This window comes from Balaenoptera musculus, chromosome X (genome assembly GCF_009873245.2).
Source record: "Balaenoptera musculus isolate JJ_BM4_2016_0621 chromosome X, mBalMus1.pri.v3, whole genome shotgun sequence".
NCBI classification, from domain to species: domain Eukaryota; kingdom Metazoa; phylum Chordata; class Mammalia; order Artiodactyla; family Balaenopteridae; genus Balaenoptera; species Balaenoptera musculus.
This window is the reverse complement of record NC_045806.1, coordinates 18,037,073-18,061,506: the sequence shown is the minus strand read 5'-3', so window position 1 is coordinate 18,061,506 and position 24,434 is coordinate 18,037,073. Positions and strand designations below refer to the sequence as shown.

The window sequence follows — 24,434 nt, the reverse complement described above, 5'->3', positions numbered from 1 at the left end:
GCTTCTAAGTGTTATACTATTAGGAAGTAACCAGCTATTTCTATTCAATACTTCTACTAAAGATTTTTGGTTTTTAGCCATTAATGGATGTTGAATTTTGTTAAATACCGATTTCAATATCTGCTGAGATATTTTTCCCTTAAGAGTGATTAATGTTTACCACATTCAAATAAGATTTCCTAACTTTAAGCCATCCTTGCACTGTTTAGATACACCAACTGTCTATAGAATTTTTTTTGTGCTTTACAAGTATCAGTGTTACACTGACTTTCAAAAAATTCTTAGTTTCCTTCTCTATGCGGCCTGGAAAGTTTATACTAAATTGGAATTGAAAAGAAAAATCTTTTCCTTCAAGATTCCTTCAAGATTTGAAAGAATTCTACCTATGAAACTTTAAGGGCCATTCTTAAACTTTCTTAATTTCTCCCATGGTAATTAGCCTATTTACAATTTTTTTCTGTCTGCGCTGGGGTTAAATGCGGCTGTTTAAAAAAAAGATAATTATCCAGGTTTGTGAAAATTTTTTGCAGAGATGAACAAAGAACACTTTTATAATTGTTTAAAATTTCTCTATCAGTTGTCATTCCCCAATCTGACTGCTAATTCTGCCTATAAATGCTTTCTCCCATTTAATCTTTTTTTGTTCTTCAAAGAACTTTTATTTAACAGTTCTATTTTTTCTAATTTATTATTTTTTGCCTATATGCATGCTAATTACATCATTTCTTACCTATTTTATAGTTCTTTTCTCACTTCTTCAGTTTAACTGATTTACTTTCATTTCTTATTTCATAATAATTGCCTAAGGCAGTGACTTTTCCTTTTACCAAAACTTTACACATTATTTCGTTATCATTTTTAAACATACTGCAATTATGGTTTTGAATTAAATTGGCCAATTTTTATAAGTTTCATGGGCACTTGAAAAGAAATTGTCATGGTACAGGGTTTGACATAACTATTGATTTTGACCTTGCTAATTAGAGCTTCGATGATTAAGACTTTTTCATACTTACCTGCTATGTGTTGAGAGATGAGATAAGCCTCCTTTATTACATTTCTGTTTTTTCCTTGTACTTTTTCCATTTTTGTTTTGATGATTTGTTAGTTTATTCAGTAAGACTCACGATTACATTTTCATTGTGGATTACACTCATGATTATCAAGTGACCTCCTATGTCTAATTTAATGCTTTAGTCATATTTTCATGATATGTTCTCATTTTTTCAATCTTTTAAAAATAACTCATGTTAAAAAAATGTAAAAACTGGAATGTAAATTATTTTGCTCTACCACTTTTGACTGAGAGTCTTTTTTAAAAAAAAATTTATTTATTTATGTATTTATTTTTGGCTGCGTTGGGTCTTTGTTGCTGTGCACGGGTGTTCTCTAGTTGTGGCGAGCGGGGGCTACTCTTCGTTGCGGTGCGTGGGCTTCTCATTGCAGTGGCTCCTCTTGTTGCGGCGCATGGGCTCTAGGCTCGTGGGCTTCAGTAGTTGTGGCACACAGGCTCAGTAGTTGTGGCTCACGGGCTCTAGAGCGCAGGCTCAGTAGTTGTGGCGCACGAGCTTAGTTGCTCCGTGGCATGTGGGATCTTCCCGGACCAGGGCTTGAACCCGTGTCCCCTGCATTGGCAGGCGGATTCTTAAGCACTGCGCCACCAGGGAAGCCCTGACTGAGAGTCTTATAAACTGAATTTATCAACCAAAAGGTGAGGTGTTTTCATTTGTGATGTACTTTCCATAAAACCACTAATAACACACAGATGAATAAAGAAATTTAAGTCTTTTACCTGCACAAAATATCCTTAGCTGCTGGACTGGTGATATAAGTTGCAAATGAGTGGTGAACAGATCAACAAATGCTCCAGGATAAATAATGAAGAGAAAAATCCCAAAGCCATTAAATCGAACTTGTTCCCTAAGAAATCACATAAGAAAAAGGAATTTACTACTAGTATTGCATTTTTCAGATTAATAATGCATGTAATCTTAAAACTTCCCACTGTAATTCAAATTCTTGCTTAAAATACAAGTCTCTCTGGACAGTCAAAAAATTATATATATCATCGTAATTTTATAATAGCATACAGATTTAGTTACCAGTGAAATTGCATTTTGTAAAACAGGGCATTCTGAAATAGACTTAACAACTTCAAAAATTTTTAGAAACCAATATGCTGAGCAAATAACCTAAAATTAGTCACTTGTATAAAGAAATAGTTAATATTTCTATGAGAAACTAAATGAAAAACATTTTTATGGTTTATTCTGAATTATTTTCAGGGAAGGAGATAGTAGAAAATAGAATTCAAGTAAATTATCTAAATATTTATATTTCTCTTAGCCATTATAAAGGTGGAGGTTTATCTAAGTGTATTCCTGTTGAATTAATGTTAAAATAAGTACTACATTTAAAAATGCATAATGCTCAGACTGTCCTCAAGAGAACTATTTTTTATCAATTCATTCTCTAAAAATGGAATTACATTTAAAAGCCTTGTAAGACCACACAGCTACTCTAAAAAAAGCATCATCTAAATATATTGTGCTGTCACCTAGCATTAACTATATAAGATGACTGTAAAATTCACTTTTTCTTGGCAGTGGGATTTTATAAAATATTACCCAAACTATTTCACAAACATATTATGAATGATTAAACTGTAATAACAATGCTTTTCTATGTAAAACCCTAAAAGTTGCAAAGTTAAGGTGGAAGTAAAGATGAAAGAGAGAAAAGAAAAAGTAGCCGACCACTTAAACCACTACATGGCACACCTGTGTAACAGTATATGCTCTGTCAAGATGAGGGTTTATTGCCAGTCAATAGACTCTTGTTCATAAGCAACTGGAAAGTAATAAGAAGTGATTAAATCTTCTCCTCCAAAACCTTTTATCTGGTCCACACACCCAAAGGATGAAACACATTGCCATCAGTATGTGTGTTCATTATGTGGGAGTGAAGGGGAGTTGTGACTCAATCTCTCCCCCCATCAGGATTTTACACATTTAGGAGTCTTTAAAATGCTCAGGTATAATTACAATGATACATTTGGATAGTCAAGACAAGAACATGGCATGATACTTGAAGCAAGTCCCAGGTCTCATCCTCCCTTATCTTCTTCCACTTGGATTTCTAGATAGGCTATGATATTTGTTAACAAACCCAGAGCTTTCAGTGTTCTTGCTGTAGCCAGCAGAGGCCATGAGTAGAAGCAGGAAAGTATTTCAGATGATGAGCCAAAGAAAGTACTAAGAAGGCAGGTGGATGGGCTTTGAGTGCAGTGGTTATCATTCTGATCCAGTGATGAATAGAAAGATTAGGTTTCAGGATTGGATGAAAATAGTGAAGAACCATGAGGATATAACCATGCTGGCAAAGGACAAAGGATAGAAAGACCCAGATTATAGATGTGCACATAGTTAATTGAGCATATTCATCAATATATTAATCTCTACAAAAGAGAAGTTACCTTAAAATAATAATGGTGGATATGCACTGGGCAGTATCCAAAGAAAGAAAAAGTATCAAATGTAGCAGATTTTAGTAATAAATCCTCCTAAATGAAAAGCTTCTTTGCATGGAATACAGAGAGAGAGGTAAATATCATTACCTAATAGCTGCTATCCCATGTCCAATTTCATGTACAACACCACTAATGAGGACTGCAGCGAAGAAATAGGTCAGTTGGTTGACGGGTAAATTTATGCCAGGAACCTGTTCACAGACACAATGATAAAGACACACTTGGGCACCAAGAGACCACGACGTTCACTCTGTACTAAAACTTAAACTTCCAAACTCAGTGTTCGGTAAGCTAAAAGTAATATGAACACCGATGGTCCACTTCTCCATTTCTATCATAATAAATATAAAAACACCAGTCAGTTTTTTTGAACTAGGCAGTTTTTGAGCTAAGCACAACACCAATCTAAAGAGAATAGGAAACACCAGGTTAAAAAGTTGAAACGTTAGCTTCCTGAAGTCTTTACCACGGGAAAGAATTAGGGAGCCTGGCATAGTGCCAGGGAAGGCAGAGTGGCAATGAAGGAGTCAGCAGCTGATCCACCCTCGAGGGCTGGCAGCCCGATTTGGGAATTCTTGTTACAGTTCCCACTCCTTCCGCTAAAGTGTTATTGCAAGGCTCCAAGTACTTATGTGAGTAATACAGGATGTCCCCACCCCCCTTCAATGAGTTTCATTTTAGTATTATCAAGTTATATGAGAGTTGATCATTAAAGGCAGTGTAATAAAGTGCCTTATTGGTGTGGGAGCACCAGGCGCTTCATTTCTTCTATCAGTTTGTCTAGTACATTGGTTAGAAAAATCATATCAAAGTGATACATAAATATTATACTAAAATTGAAATTTAATGCAGAAAGTAAGGCATTTGGAACATACAGACATGTTAAGGACCCACGTGCTCCTGACTGTTATGCACTTAAGTTTGCTATTTTAAGGGCTGCAGAGTAAAATTATTTTTAGATACCCAAGAATCTTCTTGTAAGATAAATAATCGTTCCTAAGTTCTATTTCTCACAATCCAGGCAGTGGGACTCTAAAGGTATCCTTCTGGAGGAAAGTTCGTCTTTCTTTCATTAGTTAGTATTTTAAATTAATTACAAAATATGTTTAAAGCAGGAAAACTTGAAAACTCAAAGAATAATAGAAACTGTTCCTGTTCCCCAAACACAAAACAAAAAACCATTCTCAGTGTTTCAATGCGTGTCTTTCCAATCTTTTCATGTACACATATTTTAAAAAATTATACTCTTTTATTATAAATATGGTTTTGAAATCTACCCCTTTCACTTAATAGTATCACAAACATTTTCCCATGAGTATTTCTGGTTCAATATGATTTTTAATAGCTGCATTGTATTTCATGGAATAGATTGTTGGGCATTTAATTGTTTTAAAGGTTTCTGCTCTTATAAAATACTGTGATAAATATATTTGGACACATATACACAAATATTTGGGGGGAATAAATTGTTAGACAAGCACGGTTGGTTCAGGCTCTGGGGACATATCATTTGGGTTTGGTGTTCTGGCTCCATCATAACTAGCTAAGGGACCTTGAGGAAGCTTGGATTATTCCTCCAGTACTTCAATTTCCCCATCATTAAAATGGAAATCTCCGCATTTACATAAAAGGGTAATTCTGAGGATTACAGGAGATAATCCTTGTCCACTGTTTAACATTACGCCTAACAGAGAGGGTAATTATACACAAAATTTAAAGGACTTTGATACATATCAAACTGCTCTCCAAAAGCAGACACTTCAATAACCTTGGTTAAGCTCATTTTATTCAAATCTGCAATTTGAGAGGAATAAAAAGCATCCCATTGTTTGATTTCTATTTCTTTGATGATTATTAAGCTGAACATTCCCCCTACTCTTTGACCACTGATAGATCTTTTGTGAGTAGCCTACTCCCGACTTGTCAATTTTTTTCTCCTTAGAGTGTTCATGTTTTTCTTATTGTCTGTAAGATCACTTCAAGTATCAATTATCAATTCTCTGTGATACACATCACAGATGCATTCCCAAGTTTTGCCTTTTAATTTTATTTTGCTTTTGGCTTTTTGATATATAAAAAATTTTATGTAGTCAAATCTATCAATATTCATGGTTTCTGCCATTAGTTTTATGCATATGTCTTTCTCATTCTGTGTTCCTATAAATAGAAACCTGTTTTTTTTTCTTTCAAGGTCTTTTATGATTTCACATTTTACTTTTAATTCAGTTGCAATTTATTTTTGTGTATAACAAAGGAATTTCACTTTTAAGCCTTTTTTAGTAACTGAAGAGGAGACTCAAACCATGCTGCTTGGATTGCTTTCTAAATTCATTGATTCCAAGAGTCCTTTCTCTAGTTATGAAACTAGCTTTCATAGTCATCATTTTTAATGTATTCATAACATTTCACTGAATGACAATCCCATAATTTAACCATTCCTCAATTACATATTGTGGTTGTTTCCAATTCTTCATAGTAATAAATGTTAGGATAAAGAGCTTGATGAATACTAATTTTTCTATAATTTGGAAGTGTTTCCTTAACCTAGAGTCCCAGATGTGGAAGTAAATGGTCAGAGGATATTTTTATGATGCTCATTATCTGAAGTTCTCTCTACTCAGACCCTACTAAGCAACTCTTTTCAAGAACATCAGTGTACCTTTTTCTACATATCTGCTCCATTCCCATGTTGTCAGGCATCTGTCTGTTCAGACCTGTAGTTTCCTTTTCTCTGATTCCTCTCTAAATTTATGTACTTAAGATTAATACTCATACATTCCCTCTATATCACAAAGTATTCAGGTTACCTTACCTTTATTTCAAATAAATCAGTAGCCTTGATCCAATAGGATATTGATTTCTTCTCTTTATTATTTCAGTGATGTAATAATGAAATAAGGTAAGGATCTGAACATGTGACTATACCAACAGATGGTAGGTCTGATTTGCTGGCAACAATACTCGACTGCCCATCTGTCTCGGCCGTGATCACACAGGGTATTAGATGTACCAAAATACTGATCTCTCAATAACATAGAGTGCCAGGTTTTGGAGAATTAATACTGAATGAGGCTGTAGGGAATTGTAGAGTAAACAGAAAGTATGTCCTCTAAGCTACAAGAGCTCATATCAAAGTCAGGAGATACAACAAACTTAAACAAAAATATGCCGGGTAGATATACAGAGGGCAGCTGACTTCTTAATGGTTCCAAAGCATGGTTCTCCTAACAGAATCAATATTTTGTAAGCTCTATGAGTAAGCTGAAAAGCAAACAGAAGAAATAATTTCTTCTGTAAATAACACTTTACCATTCAGGCAATGATTCTTTGGACATGATGCCAAAAGCACAAACAACAAAAGCAAAAATCAACACATAGGATTACATGAAACTCAAAAGCTTCTGCATAGCAAAAGAAACAACCAATGGCAGCCTACAGAATGGGAGAAAAGTTTTGTGAACCATATACTGGATAAGGGGTTAATATCCAAAACATATAAAGAACTAACAAAACAAACCACCCCCCCGCCCAACAATCTGATTAAAAAATGGACAGAACTACTATTTAGTAGTTCCAAAGAAGACAGCAAACTGGCCAAAAGGCACATGAAAAGATGCTCCACATAGCTAATCATCAGGGACATGCCAATCAAAACCACAATGAGATACCACCTCACACCTGTTAGAATGGCTATCATCAAGAAGAAAAGAGACAACATGGGTGCTGGCAAGGATGTGGTAACCCTTACACACTGTTGGTGGAAATATAAATTAGTCCAACCACTATGGAAAACAATATGGAGGTTCCTCAAAGAGTTAAAAATACATCTAAGGTATGATCCATCAATTCCACTTCTGGGTATATACCCAAAGGAAATGAAAATATTTCAATGAGATATATGCATATCTCTGTTTATCACAGCATTATTCACAATAGCCAAGATTATGGAAACAACCCAAATGATCACCAACAGATGAATGGATAAAAACAATGTGGTACATGTACATAAACAATGGAATATTACTCAGCTATGAGAAAGGAAGATATCCTCCCATTTGCAACAACATGGATAGACCTTGAGCACATGATGCTAAGCGAGATAAATCAGAGAAATACAAGTACAGTATGATATCACTTATATATGGAATCTAAAAAAGTCAAATCTATTAAAAAACAGAGAGTAAAATGGTGGTTACCAGGGGATGGGAGGGATATGAGTGACGGTATTTAAGGGTACAAACTTGTAACAAGTAGTAAATAAGCCACAGAGATCTAATGCACAGTATAAAGAATACAATCAATAAAATTGTACTATAATGATATGTGATAAATATTGCTCCAATGGCAATCATATTACAATAAATAAATGTATGAAAGTAACTCGCTGTACACCTTAAATTTGTAAATTGTAACATGTCAAATTTATCAAATAAAAAAATTAAAAAAACTTGTTAGCTTTCTTTCTGCCCGTGGACGCTGCCGAGTAAACATCATTAAAGTCTCCCCAGCTCCACTGTTGTCACGTCTAAATCAGAGTCTCCCAAAGAGCCCGAACAGCTGTGGAAGCTCTTCATTGGCGGTTTGAGCTTTGAAACAACCGATGAGAGTCTGGGGAGCAATTCTGAGCAGTGGGGAACGCTCATAGACAGTGTGGTAACGAGGGATCCAAACAACAAGCGCTCCAGAGGCTTCGGGTTTGTCACGTATGCCACTGTGGAGGAGGCGGATGCGGCCATGAAGGCAAGGCCACACGAGGCGGATGGGAGAGCTGTGGAGCCAAAGAGGCCGTCTCAAGAGAAGACTCTCAAAGACCTGGTGCCCACTTAACTGTGAAGAAGATTTTTGTTGGTGGCATTAAAGAAGACACTGAAGAACATCACCTAAGATATTATTTTGAATAGTATGGGGAAAAAATTGACTGGCTGAGGCAGTGGCAAAAAGAGAGGCTTTGCTTTTGTACCATTTGATGGCCATGACTCCGCAGACAGGATTGTCATTCAGAAATACCACACTGTGAAGTAAGGAAAGCCCTATCTAAGCAAGCGATGGCTAGTGCTTCATCCAGCCAAAGAGATCAAAGTGGTTCTGGAAACTTTGGTGGTGGTCACGGAGGTGGTTTTGGTGGGAATGACAACTTTGGTCGTGGAGGAAATGTCAGTGGTCGAGGTGGCTTTGGTGGCAGCCATAGTGGTGGCTATGGTGGCAGTGGGGATGGCTATAATGGGTTTGGTAATGACGGAAGCAATTTTGGAGGTGGTGGAAGCTACAATGATTTTGGCAATTACAACAATCAATGTTCAAATTTTGGACCCATGAAAGGAGGAAACTTTGGAGGCAGAAGGTCTGGCCCCTATGGGGGCTGAGGCCAATACTTTGCCAAACCACGAAACCAAGGTGGCTATGGCAGTTCCAGCAGCAGCAGTAGCTATGGCAGTGGCAGAAGGTTTTAATTACTGCCAGGAAACAAAGCTTAGCAGGAGAGGAGAGCCAGAGAAGTGACAGGGAAGCTACAGGTTACAACAGATTTGGGAACTCAACCAAGCACGGAGGTGGCGGGGAGTTGCTACAAAGACATGTTTTAGACCAGCGGTCCCCAACCTTTTTGGCACCAGGGACTGGTTTCATGGAAGACAGTTTTTCCATGGACCGGGGAGGGGGAATGGTTCAGGTGGTAATGCGAGCGATGGGGAGCGATGTGGAGTGGCAGATGAAGCTTCGCTCGCTCGCTCGCCCGCCACTCACCTCCTGCTGTGCGGCCCGGTTCCTAACAGGCCGCGGACCACTAGTGGTCCGCGGTTCAGGGGTTGGGGACCCCGGTTTTAGACAATACTCCTGTGTTTGGGCAAAAAAACCCCGAGGACTATATTTGTGACTAATTGTATAATAGGTTTAGTTTCTATTCTGTGGAAAGTGTAAAGCATTCCAACAAAGGGTTTTAATATAGATTTTTTTTTGTACCCACACTGTTGATTGCTAAATGTAATAGTCTGAATAAATGTGACACTGAATAAATGTGTCTTTAAAAACAAACAAAAACAAAACCAAACTTGTTAAACTGAAATAAAACCAAAAAGCCAAAAAACACCTTTTGCCATTCTAATCCTAGCAGGCAGACAGGCCAGTGATCATATTTCCTCCAAGCCTGCTTCTTTCTCTACTATCCTCTTTCTTGGCAAACAATAACCAGTCATGCAGCCTGAAAGTCATCCTCGACTTTCTTCTCCTTCCAGCCTCACATTCAATTAATGACTGAGGTCTGAGAACTCCACTGCAAAAGATCCCTTGAATCCAGCCCCTTCATTCTCCTTACCACTAATTTAGTTTAGATCTTTATAACTTCTAACGTGAATTATTCCAAATGCTCTCTTAAATGGTCTCCCCATCTTTGGCGAAACCCTACTCCAGTCCATTTTGCACAGACTTGTTATCTACAGATAAAATCAAAACTTCTTAGAATGGCCCTTCATAACTCAGACCCTACCTATATCTCCCATCTTATCTCCTACACCATACACCTTCCACCATATACCACTTAGATACAGGTCAAAGTTACTTTATAGTTCCTTGAGGAATTATTGGTCTTTTTTAAGGGAGTAGAGCATACTGTGCACAGGCTCTGAGGTCAGTGGTGTGTGAGTGATGGACCCACCATTTACTAGCTGTGACCACAGGCAAGTGACTTAACAGCTCTGTGCCTTGGTTTTCTCATCTGTGAATCAGGGATAACAACAATACTTACCTCTAGATTGCTGCAGGAATAAAATAAAATAGGCACAAAAACCTCACATGGGAAGCACTGCATATTAACTAGGTTTTTTGTTTTTTAAATAAACTTATTTATTTTATTTATATTTATTTTTAGCTGCATTGGGTCTTCGCTGCTGCGTGCGGGCATTCTCTAGTTGCGGCGAGCGGGGGCTACTCTTCATGGCGGTGCGTGGTCTTCTCATTGCGGTGGCTTCTCTTGTTGCGGAGCACAGGCTCTAGGCGCATGGGCTTCAGTAGTTGCGGCACGTAGGCTCAGTAGTTGTGGTGCACGAGCTTAGTTGCTCCGTGGCATGTGGGATCTTTCCGGACCAGGGCTCGAACCCGTGTCCCCTGCACTGGCAGGCGGATTCTTAACCACTGTGCCACCAGGGAAGCCCCTAACTAGGTTTTATTATTAGTACTATTATTCCCTCTGCCTTTCCATGTTATATGGTTCCCTCTGTTTCTGGCATGCTCAACTGCCATCTTCCTTTCCCAGGCTATGTGGACTCTCCTTACCCTTCCCTTCTCCTCTACTCTCTTCCCAGTGCCAGGCACACCTCAGCAGGGCTTGTCTTTGTTCCTGCAGCACCTTGTACTCTGTCCAACTGTAGAAAATCATAGCAGCTCTCCCTCTAGACTAAAAGTTCTGTAAGTGCTAGGATTGGATTTTGTTCCCTGTATAAGCAGGACTAAGCACAAGGCCAGTAGGCAGACTACACTCAGTAAATGTTTGCTGAAGAAATAAATCATCTCGTCTGAGGCCTCACCCCCCTGAATCCTTTTAACCTCTAAGAAAGAGCTATTACCATAGGAGAGATTCTTTATTTTTTGCTACGAATGACTTGTAATCTTCCCATAGTGACCCAGCTAGTAGAGGCCACAAAGAGATGAGTTAAAAAAAATATCTGTCAATCTTGAATAGACATTTTTCCAAAGAAGACATACAGATAGCTAACACATGAAAAGATGCTCAACACTGCTAATTATTAGAGAAATGTAAATCAAAACCACAATGAAGTATTACCTCACACCTGTCAGAATGGCTATCATCAAAAAGTCTACAAATAACAAATGTTGGCGAGGATGTGGAGAAAAGGGAACTCTTGTACACTGTTGGTGGGAATGTAAATTAGTGCAGCCGCCATGGAAAACAGTATGGAGGCTCCTTAAAAAGCTAAAAATAGGACTACCATATGATCCAGCAATCCCACCCCTGGGTATATATATGAAAAAAACAATAACACTAATTCGAAAAGATACACGCACTCTAATGTTCATAGCAGCACTATTTACAATAGCCAAGACATGGAAACAACCCAAGTGCCCATCAGACGAATGGATTAAGAAGATGTACTTATATATATACACTGGAATATTACTCAGACACATAAAAGAATGAAATACTGCCATCTGCAGCAATGTGGTTGGACGTACAGAATATTATGCTTAGTGAAATAAGACAGAGATAGACAAATACTGTATAATATCACTTATATGTGGAACCTAAAAAATAATACAAATGAATGTATATGCAAAACAGAAACAGACTCACAGATATAGAAAACAAACCTGTGGTTACCAAAGGGGAAAAGGAAGAAGGGAGGGACAAATTAGGGGTATTAACAGATACAAACTACTATATAGTTTGTATATTTGGGATGAAGTGAGAGAGTAGCATTGACATATATACACTACCAAATGTAAAATAGATAGCTAGTGGGAAGCAGCCGCATAGCACAGGGAGATCAGCTCGGTGCTTTGTGACCACCTAGAGGGGTGGGATAGGGAGGACAGGAGGGAGGCTCAAGAGGGAGGGGACATATGTATATTTACAGCTGATTCACTTTGTTGTACAACAGAAACTAACACAACATTGTAAAGCAATTATACTCCAATAAAGATATAAAAATAAAATAAAATAAAGTAAAATAGATAAGTAACACGGATATACTGTATAGCACAGGGAATTACACCCATTATCTTGTAATAACCTACAATGGAATTTAATCTGCAAAAATACTGACTCACTATGCTGTATACCTGAAACTAACATAATACTGTAAATCAACTATACTTCAATTTAAAAAAAAGTCACTAACTCATATAGTCTATTTCATTAATAAGAACACGATTAAAAACATAACATCCATGACTCATGGAAATGGAAACTATTAACGTAAAAAATTTAAAATTGAAGTTAGTCAGTGGTAAAGCACCCTTTCAAACTCTGGAAACATGAATTGATAAGGTATTGGTCTACACATGTGCTTTAAAGTGGGAATTATTTTAAGTAGCTTACAGTCAAAGGAGTACAACTCAGCACATTATTCTTCATATCAAGAAATCACAGTGATCATTCAAAAGGTCTTTTACCTTTAATTGAAAGGATATTATTGCTTAAGAATCTGAAAGCCATGAAGAAGAAAGGGGAACATTTTGCATAGGATTAAGATGCAATTTATTTCTACATTACAGAGATCTTAAATCAGTATGCTTATTCCTTGACAGTAACAATTATTCAACACCTCAAGAAGACAACATGAATTACCAAGTTAGGTATAAAACAAGCTACAAGTATATATTTTACAACACAGGGAATAGAGCCGATATTTTATAATAACTATAAATGGAGTATAACTTTGAAAAATTGCGAATCACTATATGGTACACCCACAACTTATATAATATTGTACAGCAACTATACTTCAATTAAAAAAAAAACCTTGCACTGAAAAAAAAAAAAGACAACATGAATTGAATACTTGTGTAATTGTTGACAGTCTTAGTGGTGGTCCATTTGTTCTATTATTAGTACCACTACTCCACATTGCAACAATTCTTTGCTATACTCTTACTAATGATTTTGTTTAAGCAAGTAATTTGAGAAATTGTGAGACTTTTCATTTATTTCATATTTATATTATAGATAGGAATTATGGTATCCAGAATAAATTTCTTATATCTATGTTTCAATAAAGCTACTTAAAGCAATAAGAAGGCACTTACCACAACTTGTAGCACCTGTTCGTTGTGAAGTGAGGAAGAGGAAGAGGATGAAGAGGAGGAGGAAGAAGAGGAAGAGGAGGAAGAGGAGGAGGAGGAGGAAGAAAAGGAAGAAGAGGAGGAAGAATAAGAAGAGGGAGAGTCAGCCATCATTTGGCCTAAAGTCTGCATCAGCGTTTTCCCCAGAAGAAAAAAAGAGCTGAACATGGCAATTACACCAAACACCATTCCAAAATTGAACCTGTCAAGAGGAAAAAAATTACGTAAATGTACAATTCCTCACAATTCATGGACTAAAAAATTCATTAACCAGCCACCTTTCATAGCTTCAAAACAATATCTAAAAATTTCAATAACTCTTCTTTTTCCTACTTGAAGTTCAGATACTTGACTGAAGCATGGGCACTAGTCTCTTTAAGCAGTTATAATTTACAATTCTCTCATAACTGAAGAGGCTGAATGTTGTTCCCAATAAAAAGTTTGTTTCCTCTCATATTTTTTTGCTCATTTACATAGCATTGTTTTGTAGTTATGAAAGCTCTTTTGACATTATAGACATCCATTCTTTTTCATCTACCAATTCTTTTGTTTGTATTTTATTTTACTTGAATTTTGTAATGAGCTTAAATATTAACATGGTGAAACTTAAGTTTCTTTCTTCTACTCTTTTAATAATTAGAAATCACTCCTCTATAGTTGGGGATAATCTATTACATTTTCTAACTTTCTGATAAGTTGTGTTTTTCAAGGCACTTGTCCATTTCATCTAAATAGTCAAATTTATAGGTATATAACTGTTCACAATAGTTTCATTTTTCAAAATGAGTCTCACTCCATTCTCTCATTGACAAGGGCTTGGGTTCAATCCCTGGTTGGGGAACTAAAATCCCAGAAGCCGCATGGTGTGGCCAATAAATAAATAAATAAATAAAAGTAAAATAAAACAAGTCTCAGAATCTATAGTAATGTTTCTCCTTTCAATTCTGATTTTTAGTTATTTTGTTTGCTTTTTTTCTTGATCAGTCATGGTAGGAGTTTATTAATTTTATTAATCTTTTCAAAGTACCAACTTTTGGCTTTGCTGATTTTCTCTACTGTATGTATACTTTCTATTTCACTGATTTCTGCTCTTATCTTTATTGTTTCTATTTTGTTTGCTTTGATTTGCTGTTGCATTTTCTGCTTTTTGATGACCTGATTGTTTATATTTAGCTCTACTCTAGTTGGAGCTAAATTTTTAACAAAAAGGAATTTCGACAAAGGCCCCCTACTGCCATACTAGAAATTCTGTCAAGTACAGAAACTGTCAGTCTCTAGGGTGTCCCAGAGATCACTGTAAACACTATAAACACTATAAACCATGATTTTAAAAATATTTTAAATTAAAGGGATATGCCTGGCATAGCCAGAGGGCTCCAGGACCCTGCTGCTGTAACCTGGCTGGCCATTTTCCTGATTGGTTTGTGTGTATGCCTTACTGGATGATAAGTATTTTAAATATCCTTGCCCTGGATGGGTATCACAGAAGAATTATAGAGGAAAGCCTGCAGACTTTTGGGAGCCCTATGACTCCCAGGACCCTTGTTTCTATCTGTCATGATGGGGGAGAGAGTTCTCCAGGATTATTTTCCTGGTGGAAAATGCTCCATATGCTTTTTGTCTTTCTATTGGTGTATAACTTACACAAAGTGCCTAAGTCTGAAGCATACAGCTCATTGAATTTTTACATATGTGTACCGATGTATCCACCACTCAGATCAAGACATAGAACCTTGATTTTGAATGTATGCAAAAGCACAATGATGCAATCCCATGAATTTATATAAAGCCAGAAAGTTTTTACATTGTCAACATTTTAAAACTCAATAAATTGAAAATGATGGAAACAGTTCACTTAACAAGTATTTCTCATGATCACAATGACTAATTTAAACCAAAAAGAGAAAATAAAGAATACCACTGGTAAAGCATCCTTGCTTTCCGCCGTCCCCAACTGTAAAAGGCACGATTGAAAACAGCAGTCTGCCATCTTATGTGAAAAGGGGAGATGCTCAATCCGTTGTTTTCCAGCCAGTCTTCATAAGAATGTTTAAAATACACAGATGACTAAGAGAGAAAGAAAAGTTCCACATCACTGAATTTTGAAGAATAATTTATAAGGTTTAAGAAAATAAAAGTGTTTTCTACAGGAACGCAAGATACTGGCTAATCAAATGTTTATAATTTTAAAACTTTATGTTTATTCTTCAGGATATTAAAGTAAGAGTCTTGGACTAGCTGGTCTGCTGAAGTCAGGGTCTGGCAAACTATGGCCCACGGGCAAAAAAGTTTGCTGACCTTTGCTTAGAACAGCGTTGTCCAATAGACATACAATGTGAGCTACAAGTGCAAGCCACATATGTAATTTTTAATTTTCTAGTAGCCGAATTTTAAAAGGCAAACAGAAACAGAGGTTAATTTAAATGTATTTTTAACTCAAAATATCAAGATATTATCATTCAAAATATAATTAATATATTGAAACACCTCACATTCTATTTATTTACTTACTTACGCATTAAGTCTTTGAAATTCAGTGTCAGCTTTACACTTATAGCACATCTCTATTCAGACTAGCCCCATTTCAAATGCTAGACGGCCACATGTAGTTAGTGGCTACCATACTGGACAGCACAGGTCTAGAAGCCTTGTTACCAGAGAAAGAGGTCTTTTGTTGTAATTAAAAAAGATCCCCAGCCAATCCAACAGAGGGGACAGGTTAGTTGGAATTGGTGCTTTCTATCCTCTTCTGAGCAACAACCCTAAGAAATTAGGCTGAATTTGACCATGAAAAAGTACAAAACTTATCTAAAGCCACCTTCGTCTCAGTAACTTCTTACATTCTTCACTGTTGGGGAGACAGCTGCTTATACGCAGCCTAACAAAGAGTTTTATCTTTAGGGAAGTTCGAAGTCCTTGAGTAATGTAAGATTTTGGATAACATAAGGCTGTTTTACATGCACTGCCACTGACCTCTTACCTCTTACAGTAAGTATGGTTAAGTATTTTGTCATATAGATGCCCATCCATTTGAGAAACTTATCTAGAAGGATATTTCAGCCCTATCACAGTCATAAAATGACCTGAGTCTGAATACAGGTATCTGTTTGCCTTTGGATCCACAATGCTCTCTGCTCTCAATCTTCAGGTGAAGTTATTAAACCTGCTTGTCTTCTAGGACTTGGAAAAGGAGAGTGACACACCCCTCCAGGTGTCTACTGAGGAAATCCTAGACAAACCAAGGGTGGAACAGCAGACCAAGTTAGAAGCAGAGAAGCTGAAGGTGCAGGCTCCTAAAACCTGAGGTCTCTCCATTCCCCCAGCAGATACTCTGAATGAGAGTTCGGTCTTTCGCTCAAGGAATAGTGCTCTCTTAGCGAGTTAGGAGCTGTTACTGAAATTAAAGTGACATCCTGATCACCTCACACACTGGACCAGAGACTACAGAGGTTTGAAAAATTCTTTTTATTTTGGATTTTTGTCACACATGCAACATGAAGAAATCATGCGGCTTTGTTTTTTCCAAACAACAAAATCACTGTTTAAACAAGCAGTGGCCTGTACTGCTCATGACATGCTAAGCACTGTGCCAAGTATGTGCAGAGAAAGCACCTGGGGATCTTATGAGGATGCAGATTCGGATTCTGTGGGTCAGGAATGAGGCCTGAGATTCTACATTTCTGACAGGCTCCCAGATAATGCCAAGTGCTGCTGGTCCTTGAATCTCAGGTTGAGTAGCACGGCTCTATGTGGATGAATTAATGAAATCCTCCCTATAATCTCAGGAGAGCTTTACAATTATTATGCCTATTTTAAAGATGAAGTAATGGAGGAACAGAGAGTAATTTGCCCAAGCTCTCAATGGATAGGAAGTGGCAGAGCGCAGCCCTTGCTCTAAGGATTCAACTGTATAATCTCCTCACTTTGCAAGTTTGAATGCAACAAAGCAACAAAAGTATCATTTTGCTGTTAAGCCTAAACCACACAATACTAAACTACAGTATTCTATTTAAAACAGTATTCATAACATGAAGGTTTTACTAGTCATAATTGGAATTTTCATTAAATATTTGAGAATTGACATGATTTTATTCCACGCATACAATACTCCCACCCCCAATATGCAATTCCGAAAGGCTGCCTGAAGCATGTGGTCAGACAACTGTCCATAATATCTGCTACCCAAATAAAAATGGGCCGTGCACCCAGGGTGTGTGTGGGGCGGGGGTGGGAGTATTAAGGGGGGGTTAGTGTGAAGAAACGGCGTCCAAGATACAAATGAGAATTCGAGTAGTCAGAAACTAGTTATCTGAAGCCTTGCTACTTTGAAGTATGGTCTGTAGATTGGCAGCATTGGTAGCACTTGGGAACTGGTTAGAAATGCAGAATCTTAGGCCCCCGCCCCAGACCTGCTGAATCAGAATGTGCATTTTAACCGGAACCCCAGATGGTCATAAACACTTTAAAGTTTGAGACCACTGATGTAAATCACAACTTGATTTAGATTCATTCCAATACCAGTCTCTGGAGGGTCGTGGCCTTAAAGACAATGAGGGCAAACAGTGTCTTTCCCAGGAGGATATTTTATTTCCTTCCAGATGCAATGCCGCGGGGTTTGGCAGGGCCCCGGCCCTCCCGAACCCACTACCGGCGCCTCCCGGGCAGGACCCGAAGGCTGCGGGGCCTGCAGAGCCCCGCAATGAGACTGCGGCAGCTGCGCAGGCCGCCACACCCCTCCCGCGGCCAGCCGTGCTTTATTTACTCCATGGGACCGGGCGCCACGCGGAAGGCCGCACGTGGGTTCCGGTCGCACGGCTTTCAGCCCGGGAGGCACAAGGCAGGGGAAGAGAAAAGGCCTAGGGCCTTGCGCCCCGGCCCTGGCACCGCGGGCTTGGGCCTTAGGCCCGAGGCCCTCACCTTCAACACCAAGTCGGTCAGGTAGACGGCAGTCCAGCCGCCCACCACCACCACCACCAGCGATACCGGAATCATGGCAGCGGCGGGGGCAGCGGAGGGAAGGCGAGCGCCGGCGTCCTCCCTGCGAGCCGCAACCAGCCGGCCGCGCGGCGCCTACAGCCCCAGCATCTGCGCAGGAACCCAGCTGCCACCGGCTCCTTTTTCGTGGTGGCGTCGTTTCCTTCCGGATCCTTCTGGTGGGTCGCACGAACGGCAGTGTGCGCACCGGAAAAGGGCGTGGGGGCTTATTTTCGCGGGGCACTCGGGCGCCGCTGTCTGGGTATCAACTAGACTGCGGCTGCCAGCCCTCTAGCGATTTCTTAGGCTTTGGCCCTCCCTGCTGTCTGCTCTCCATTCTCCGGTTCTGGTCTGGGGTTTGCGGTTCCTTTTAATCTAGTGGGGGTTTGGGTAATCCCAAATAATAATCGTCTCCGCCGCTCAGACTCTGTCATAGGTATCCAGATTTAAGTTAATTATGTTTATTCGTTCTTTTAATTGAAGCGTAATTTACATATAGCGAAAACACAATACGGATCTCAACTATTTCGATGAGTTTTGATAACTATATATCTGTGTACCCTAATAAAAATAGAGAACATTTCCATCTCAGAAATTTTCTTCGCTCGCTTCCCGGTTAATCCTCTCCTCGCCCTCCCATCACCCCTTTTCTAATTTTTAAATCTTTGTGTAAATAGAATCATACAATAAGTACTCTTTTGTGTCCGGCTTATTTCGTTCAACATGATTTTTTTGAGCTTTAGGTTCTTTTCTCAACCTCTTCCATTATAAAATTTGAGATTGGTGCTACATTAAAAAAAAAGTTCTGAACATCTGTACATATTTTTTTGTTGACGTGTACCTGATTATATTGACCTGGAGCAGTGGTTCTCAACCTTGGCTGTAACATTAGGATCACCAGGGGGCTTTAAAAATTCCTGATGCCCGTTCTGTAGCTTAGACCACTTGAACCAGAATTTCAGAATGAGATCCAAGCATCAGTATTTTTAAAACTCAGGTCATTCCATTGTGCAGCCAAGACTGAGAACCACGGAAGGAAAACTAGTATTTATGGAGTTTTGTTTGTTTGTTTGTTGTTTCTTTGTTTTTTGCATTCTCTTAAGGCCCAAGTCTTTAAAAGTTGTTTTTACTTTTCTGGAAAATCATCATTAGCAATAGTAATACTAATACCGAAATATTGAGAACATAATACTAGCTTAAGAACAAGTATCCCAAATAAAAATGCACCCTCAGCCTTCTCCAAAGTAAAAATATAGTGTCATACTAGGAACCTGTATGACAGATACTGTTACTCATTTGCCTCACTCTCCCATACTTTTCCTAAAGTTTTAATAATTTAGCACCATATCTCCCTAGCTTCAAGAAACCTTATGACTCAGTTTTACATCTTCTTGCCTATATGTGTGTATATGTGTTGTTTTAAAATGTTTCAATTTATTTTGGACAAAGCTAGGTATAATTATAAAAGTTTATATTCAAGCACCCTGTGACTCCACAGTTTTCCATGTACAGGTATCCCGAAAGTCTTAGTGCAGTTTTAATACTTTCAGAAGTATAAATGCCGAAAACTTGCAAAAAGCATCACTTGAAAATTTATTTAAATTTCTTTTACACTATTTAATTTGGTGAATTTTGAGTAATTTTAAATTTCAAATTTTTTAGTCCCCCTAACTGAGGATGGCAAACGTTGACTGAAACAAAAAATTGAATTACATTTATTATTCAAAAATTCCCGAGACCAAAGAAGCATGAAATAAATTTAAATAATTTTATTTTTCAAGTGATGTTTTGTGTAAGTTCATAGAGTTTGTACTTCTGAAGTTATTAAAGCTTAAAACTACACTAAGACTATTGGTACACTATTGTATTTGAACTGACCTTTGTTTGCTCTTGTATAATGACTGTAGTTTTTAACACTGTTCTTTCCTAGGATGAGAAAATTTACTTAAGAATTAAAATGTCTTCTCTTTTGTTAGCCTGAAGCCTTGTCTGGACCACTTGCTGGGACAAAAACCAGTTACTGTGTGGCTGATTACCCAAAATATGTAGGAAATGAGTTGATTGTGTTTTTCTGTTCCCAACCTAAAATTTTACTTGTTCAACTGACTTGGTGTTCTCATCAGGGACCCAGCAGTCAAAACAAAACACTGAATAGAATCCTGCTGGTTTCTGGAATTTATCAGTAGTGGAAGCCAGCTGGTGGCAGCAGAAGAGACAAGACAGAGGATGCAATGTGGCAGCAAAAAACACCTGTATTCCATAAGATCAAGGTATTCTTCCTTAGAAGAAATGTGACCTAATTTACAAATAGTTTCAGGTTTCTGTCAAGTAACTATCTTGAAGGACGCACAGCCAGGCTTTTATTCATATCATTTTTATTTAGTATATATATATATATTTTTTTTAAAATTTTTATTTATTTATTTATTTATTTATGGCTGTGTTGGGTCTTCGTTTCTGTGCGAGGGCTTTCTCTAGTTGCGGCAAGTGGGGGCCGCTCTTCATCGCGGTGCGCGGGCCTCTCATTATCGCGGCCTCTCTTGTTGCAGAGCACAGGCTCCAGACGCGCAGGCTCAGTAATTGTGGCTCACGGGCCCAGCTGCTCCGCAGCATGTGGGATCTTCCCAGACCAGGGCTCGAACCCGTGTCCCCTGCACTGGCAGGCAGATTCCCAACCACTGCGCCACCAGGGAAGCCTATTTAGTATATACTTTTTAGAGGGGCACCAAAAATACATCTTGGCTGAATGCAAAACAGCTACTACATGTTAGGGACTTCCCTGGCTGTCCAGTGGTTAAGACTCCATGCTTCCACTGCAGGGGGCACGGGTTCAATCCCTGGTTAGGGAACTAAGATCCCACATGCCACATGGCGTGGCTGAAAACAAACAAACAAAAACCAGCTACATGTTAAAAATCAGTATTTGGCTGAAGCAGAATATCACTATTATATAATAAACTTCTGAGATACCAGAATCAACATGAAATATAAAAATTAGATAATATTAATTTAAAAATATTATAATTTTGTTGTTAAAATGTAAGTATTCAGATTTTTAGAGTTTGACATCCCCTTCAGGAGTGTTTATTTCTCATCAATGTAAGCTGATAGTTTGCTTCTGGGGTCATTATACTCTATGTTTATGACACTAACTTACACCAGTCAGGATAAGCTAGGTTATGCTTAGGAAACAAGCCCTAAAATCCCACTGGCTTAAAATGACAAAGATTTATTTTTTGTTTGTGCTGCATATCCAACAGGGGTTGGTAGAATGATGGAGACTCCATTTTATCATGCCCAGTTCTCAAAGCGAGGCTCAGGATTTAATGCAGCAGAGAAAGAGAGGACTAGAGTGTTTACCACTGGCTGCGAAATGCTATGGCCCAGACATGCACACGTTCCTTCCACTCCAGCTTCATGAGCCAAAACTAGTCAAATAGCTGTTCCTAACTTAAAGGGCAGAAGGAGTGTAATCCTCTGTATACCTAGAAGTAGAGAAGAATATACCTGGAAGTAAACAGTAGTGCCATCTACCACATAAATAGATGCTCTCTTTCATCTATGGAGGGCAGTGTAACAGAAAATGTTTGGTTAGTGCTGCCATTATGGGATACTGCTAGTATTGATGCCGCCACAAAATTATTAAGCTTTCCTTTCTCTTTAATAGGAACTAAGATAAAGGCTCATGTCTGTTTTTTTTTTTTTTGGCCGCGCTGCGCAGCATGTGGGATCTTAGTTCCCCAACCAGGGATCGAACCCGCACCCTCTGCAGTGGAAATGCTGAGTCTTAACCACTGGACGGCTGGGGAAGTCCCTCATCTCTATTTTATATCCTCAGCTTGGTGTGGTTGCTGATGATGGTGCAGTTTGGTTGAAGCAGCCCCACAGACGCAAGCTTCTAGTCCCAGGTGAAGAAAATATTTTTTGAATCTTTTCTGAAAGTATTATCCGCGCTTATATTTTTTACTCCAAATATATATATATATACACACATACACACACACACAATATTTGCCTGCAATTGCTGCTTTACACAGTCAACGTGAATAAAATTTGTCCTTAAACCTTGGTTCTAAAACTGTGGCAAAGGAGCAGTACAATTGGCTTTCAAGAAACCAGTCATTTGGGTTTTTCCATTTATATTTCAGTTTCATTTCATGTACACCAGTCTCAGCATCTTCCTGGAGGAGAATGATGAGAGAATCTTTTCAGCCACTGTCATGTAAGAAATACTTGTACTGTGAAATCATCAGTTTGATTACTTCTTCCTCAGGTTCCAGAAAGCAAAGTATTTTTCTCTGCAAGCAGTTTTAATAAGTTAAGATATATTGTTTTCATCTAAAAAGCATGTTTAGTTTTGCTCTAGACGGCTTTTAAACACGTAGTAGCTGCTATTCCATCTTGTTTAAACATCTTGTTAAATATATGACAAGGCGATTCAAAAACCTTTGGATGGCCACCGGGGCCATGAGGCGACCGGAGTATGTCAGCCCCGTTTGAGGAGCGCAGTGGGGTGGTTCCATGCAGAACACCGTGGGGCCAGTGGTACCAGATCTTGGAGGAGGTGTTCATTGAAGTTCAGGTGCCGCCAGGCACTCGCGCCCAGGGTATCCAGTGCGGCCCGCAGAGCCGGCATGTGGCGCTGGCTGTGGGTGGCCACGAGATCCTCAAGGGCAAACTCTTCGATTCTACAATAGCTGATGAGGGAACGTGGACTGTGGAGGGTAGAAAAATGGTCCGTATTGTTCTTATAAAGAGAGATGCAGCAAATTGTTGGACTTCTATCCTGGAATCTGAGTATGCAGCTGATCCTTGGGTGCAAGACCAAATGCAGAGAAAACTTCCAGAAAGAAAATCCTGGTTTTGACTTCAGCGGAGCGGAAATCTCAGGAAACTACACTAAAGGTGGACCAGATTTCTCAAATCTTGAGAAATATCTGTGAACTTGCTGCATTTTGTGGATCCTAGCAAATGTTGCCAGCTTAATCAAAGGAACAGATTATGTGGTGGAAGAAAAATGTGGATGCCTACAGTTAACAAATTGCAAAATATATTTAAATATGGTTCTGAAAATTGCATTCAAATATGATTTACATAGGAAACAAATACTGTAGGAACTATTCTACTGATATACGGTAGCTTATTTTTTGGACTTGTTTTTGCTCAGCATGAACTTTCATATGCTGCGGTTTACTAATATCATATTTAACCTGTATTTTTAATACAAAAAACTTTAGGGTATAGATCATGTGAAATGACAGGGTGCCTTCAGGGAAAATTAAGTTTTTCTTTCAGTAAGTGTGATGCAGGAATAATGTTCAATAAACTCTTCTAAATAGGAAAAAAAAAAAACCAAAAACCTTTGTACATCATGTATTCTTGTCTTTGACTGAAGTATGAGGCAGTGGCCCACTATCTTTCTGCTTATAGACAGTTATAATTGCTTTCGGATTACAGTACTGAAGGTTATATGAACAAAACACTGTATGCTTATGATTCCTAAATCACTCTTACCCTTTACCATGTTTGTTCTATTATCCAGAACAATTGACACATTTTGAAACTGATTTTCCATCCTATAAGTAGTTCTTCAGTCAGAATGCATTATGTTGATAGCTGTGTGAGGGAGGCCTCAACAATCTCTCAACAATTGAACAGAATCAGAGTTGAATTCATTATTAATCTACAATACTGTTAGACTTAAATATGACTTATAGTCGTTTTTGCATATCCAAGTGTCTGATGTCCAAGATATAGTGGCACATTTAATACTATTGCCTTTTTGTTCATAGCAGAATACAATTCAGGAAGTTTTTCAATACCATATTTTCTAGAAGGAACTTAACAACTAGGATTTATAGCTTCAGCAAATATGAAAAATCCATCATCTTCAACTACTGAAAATAGTTCATAGTCTGTAGCAGGAATTGTCAAATTATGGCCTGGGGATCAAATCCAGCCCTCTGCCTGTTTTGTAAATAAAGTTTTATTGGAAAACAGCCATGCTCCTTTGTTTGCATTACCTTTGGCAGCTTTGCATCACAACAACAGAGCTGAGTAGTTGTGACAGAGACCTAATGGCCCACAAAGCCTAAAATATTAACTATCTGGTCCTTAAAGGAAAAAGCATGCTGGTTTG

At 38.4% G+C, this 24,434-nt stretch overlaps 1 protein-coding gene and 1 pseudogene across 2 annotated transcripts in view; one reads left to right on the top strand and one right to left on the bottom strand.

Moving 5' to 3' along the window:
• Positions 1-18,474, bottom strand: part of LOC118888654 (membrane-bound transcription factor site-2 protease) — a 37,902-nt gene extending 19,428 nt beyond the window's left edge. Inside the window, exons 1-5 of one of the 2 annotated variants that reach the window (XM_036839957.1) lie at positions 18,239-18,474; positions 15,240-15,388; positions 13,286-13,523; positions 3,617-3,720; positions 1,793-1,920 (exon numbers count right to left, since the gene is read on the bottom strand). In XM_036839957.1, the coding sequence (XP_036695852.1) occupies positions 1,793-1,920; positions 3,617-3,720; positions 13,286-13,523; positions 15,240-15,388; positions 18,239-18,313 (694 nt within the window). In that variant the 5' untranslated portion in view covers positions 18,314-18,474. The remainder of the gene's footprint in view (positions 1-1,792; positions 1,921-3,616; positions 3,721-13,285; positions 13,524-15,239; positions 15,389-18,238) is intronic. The other variant, XM_036839956.1, reaches the window with a different exon arrangement.
• A 4,304-nt stretch (positions 18,475-22,778) lies between these two features.
• On the top strand, positions 22,779-23,238 carry LOC118888959 (annotated as a pseudogene).
• Positions 23,239-24,434: the final 1,196 nt, after the last annotated feature.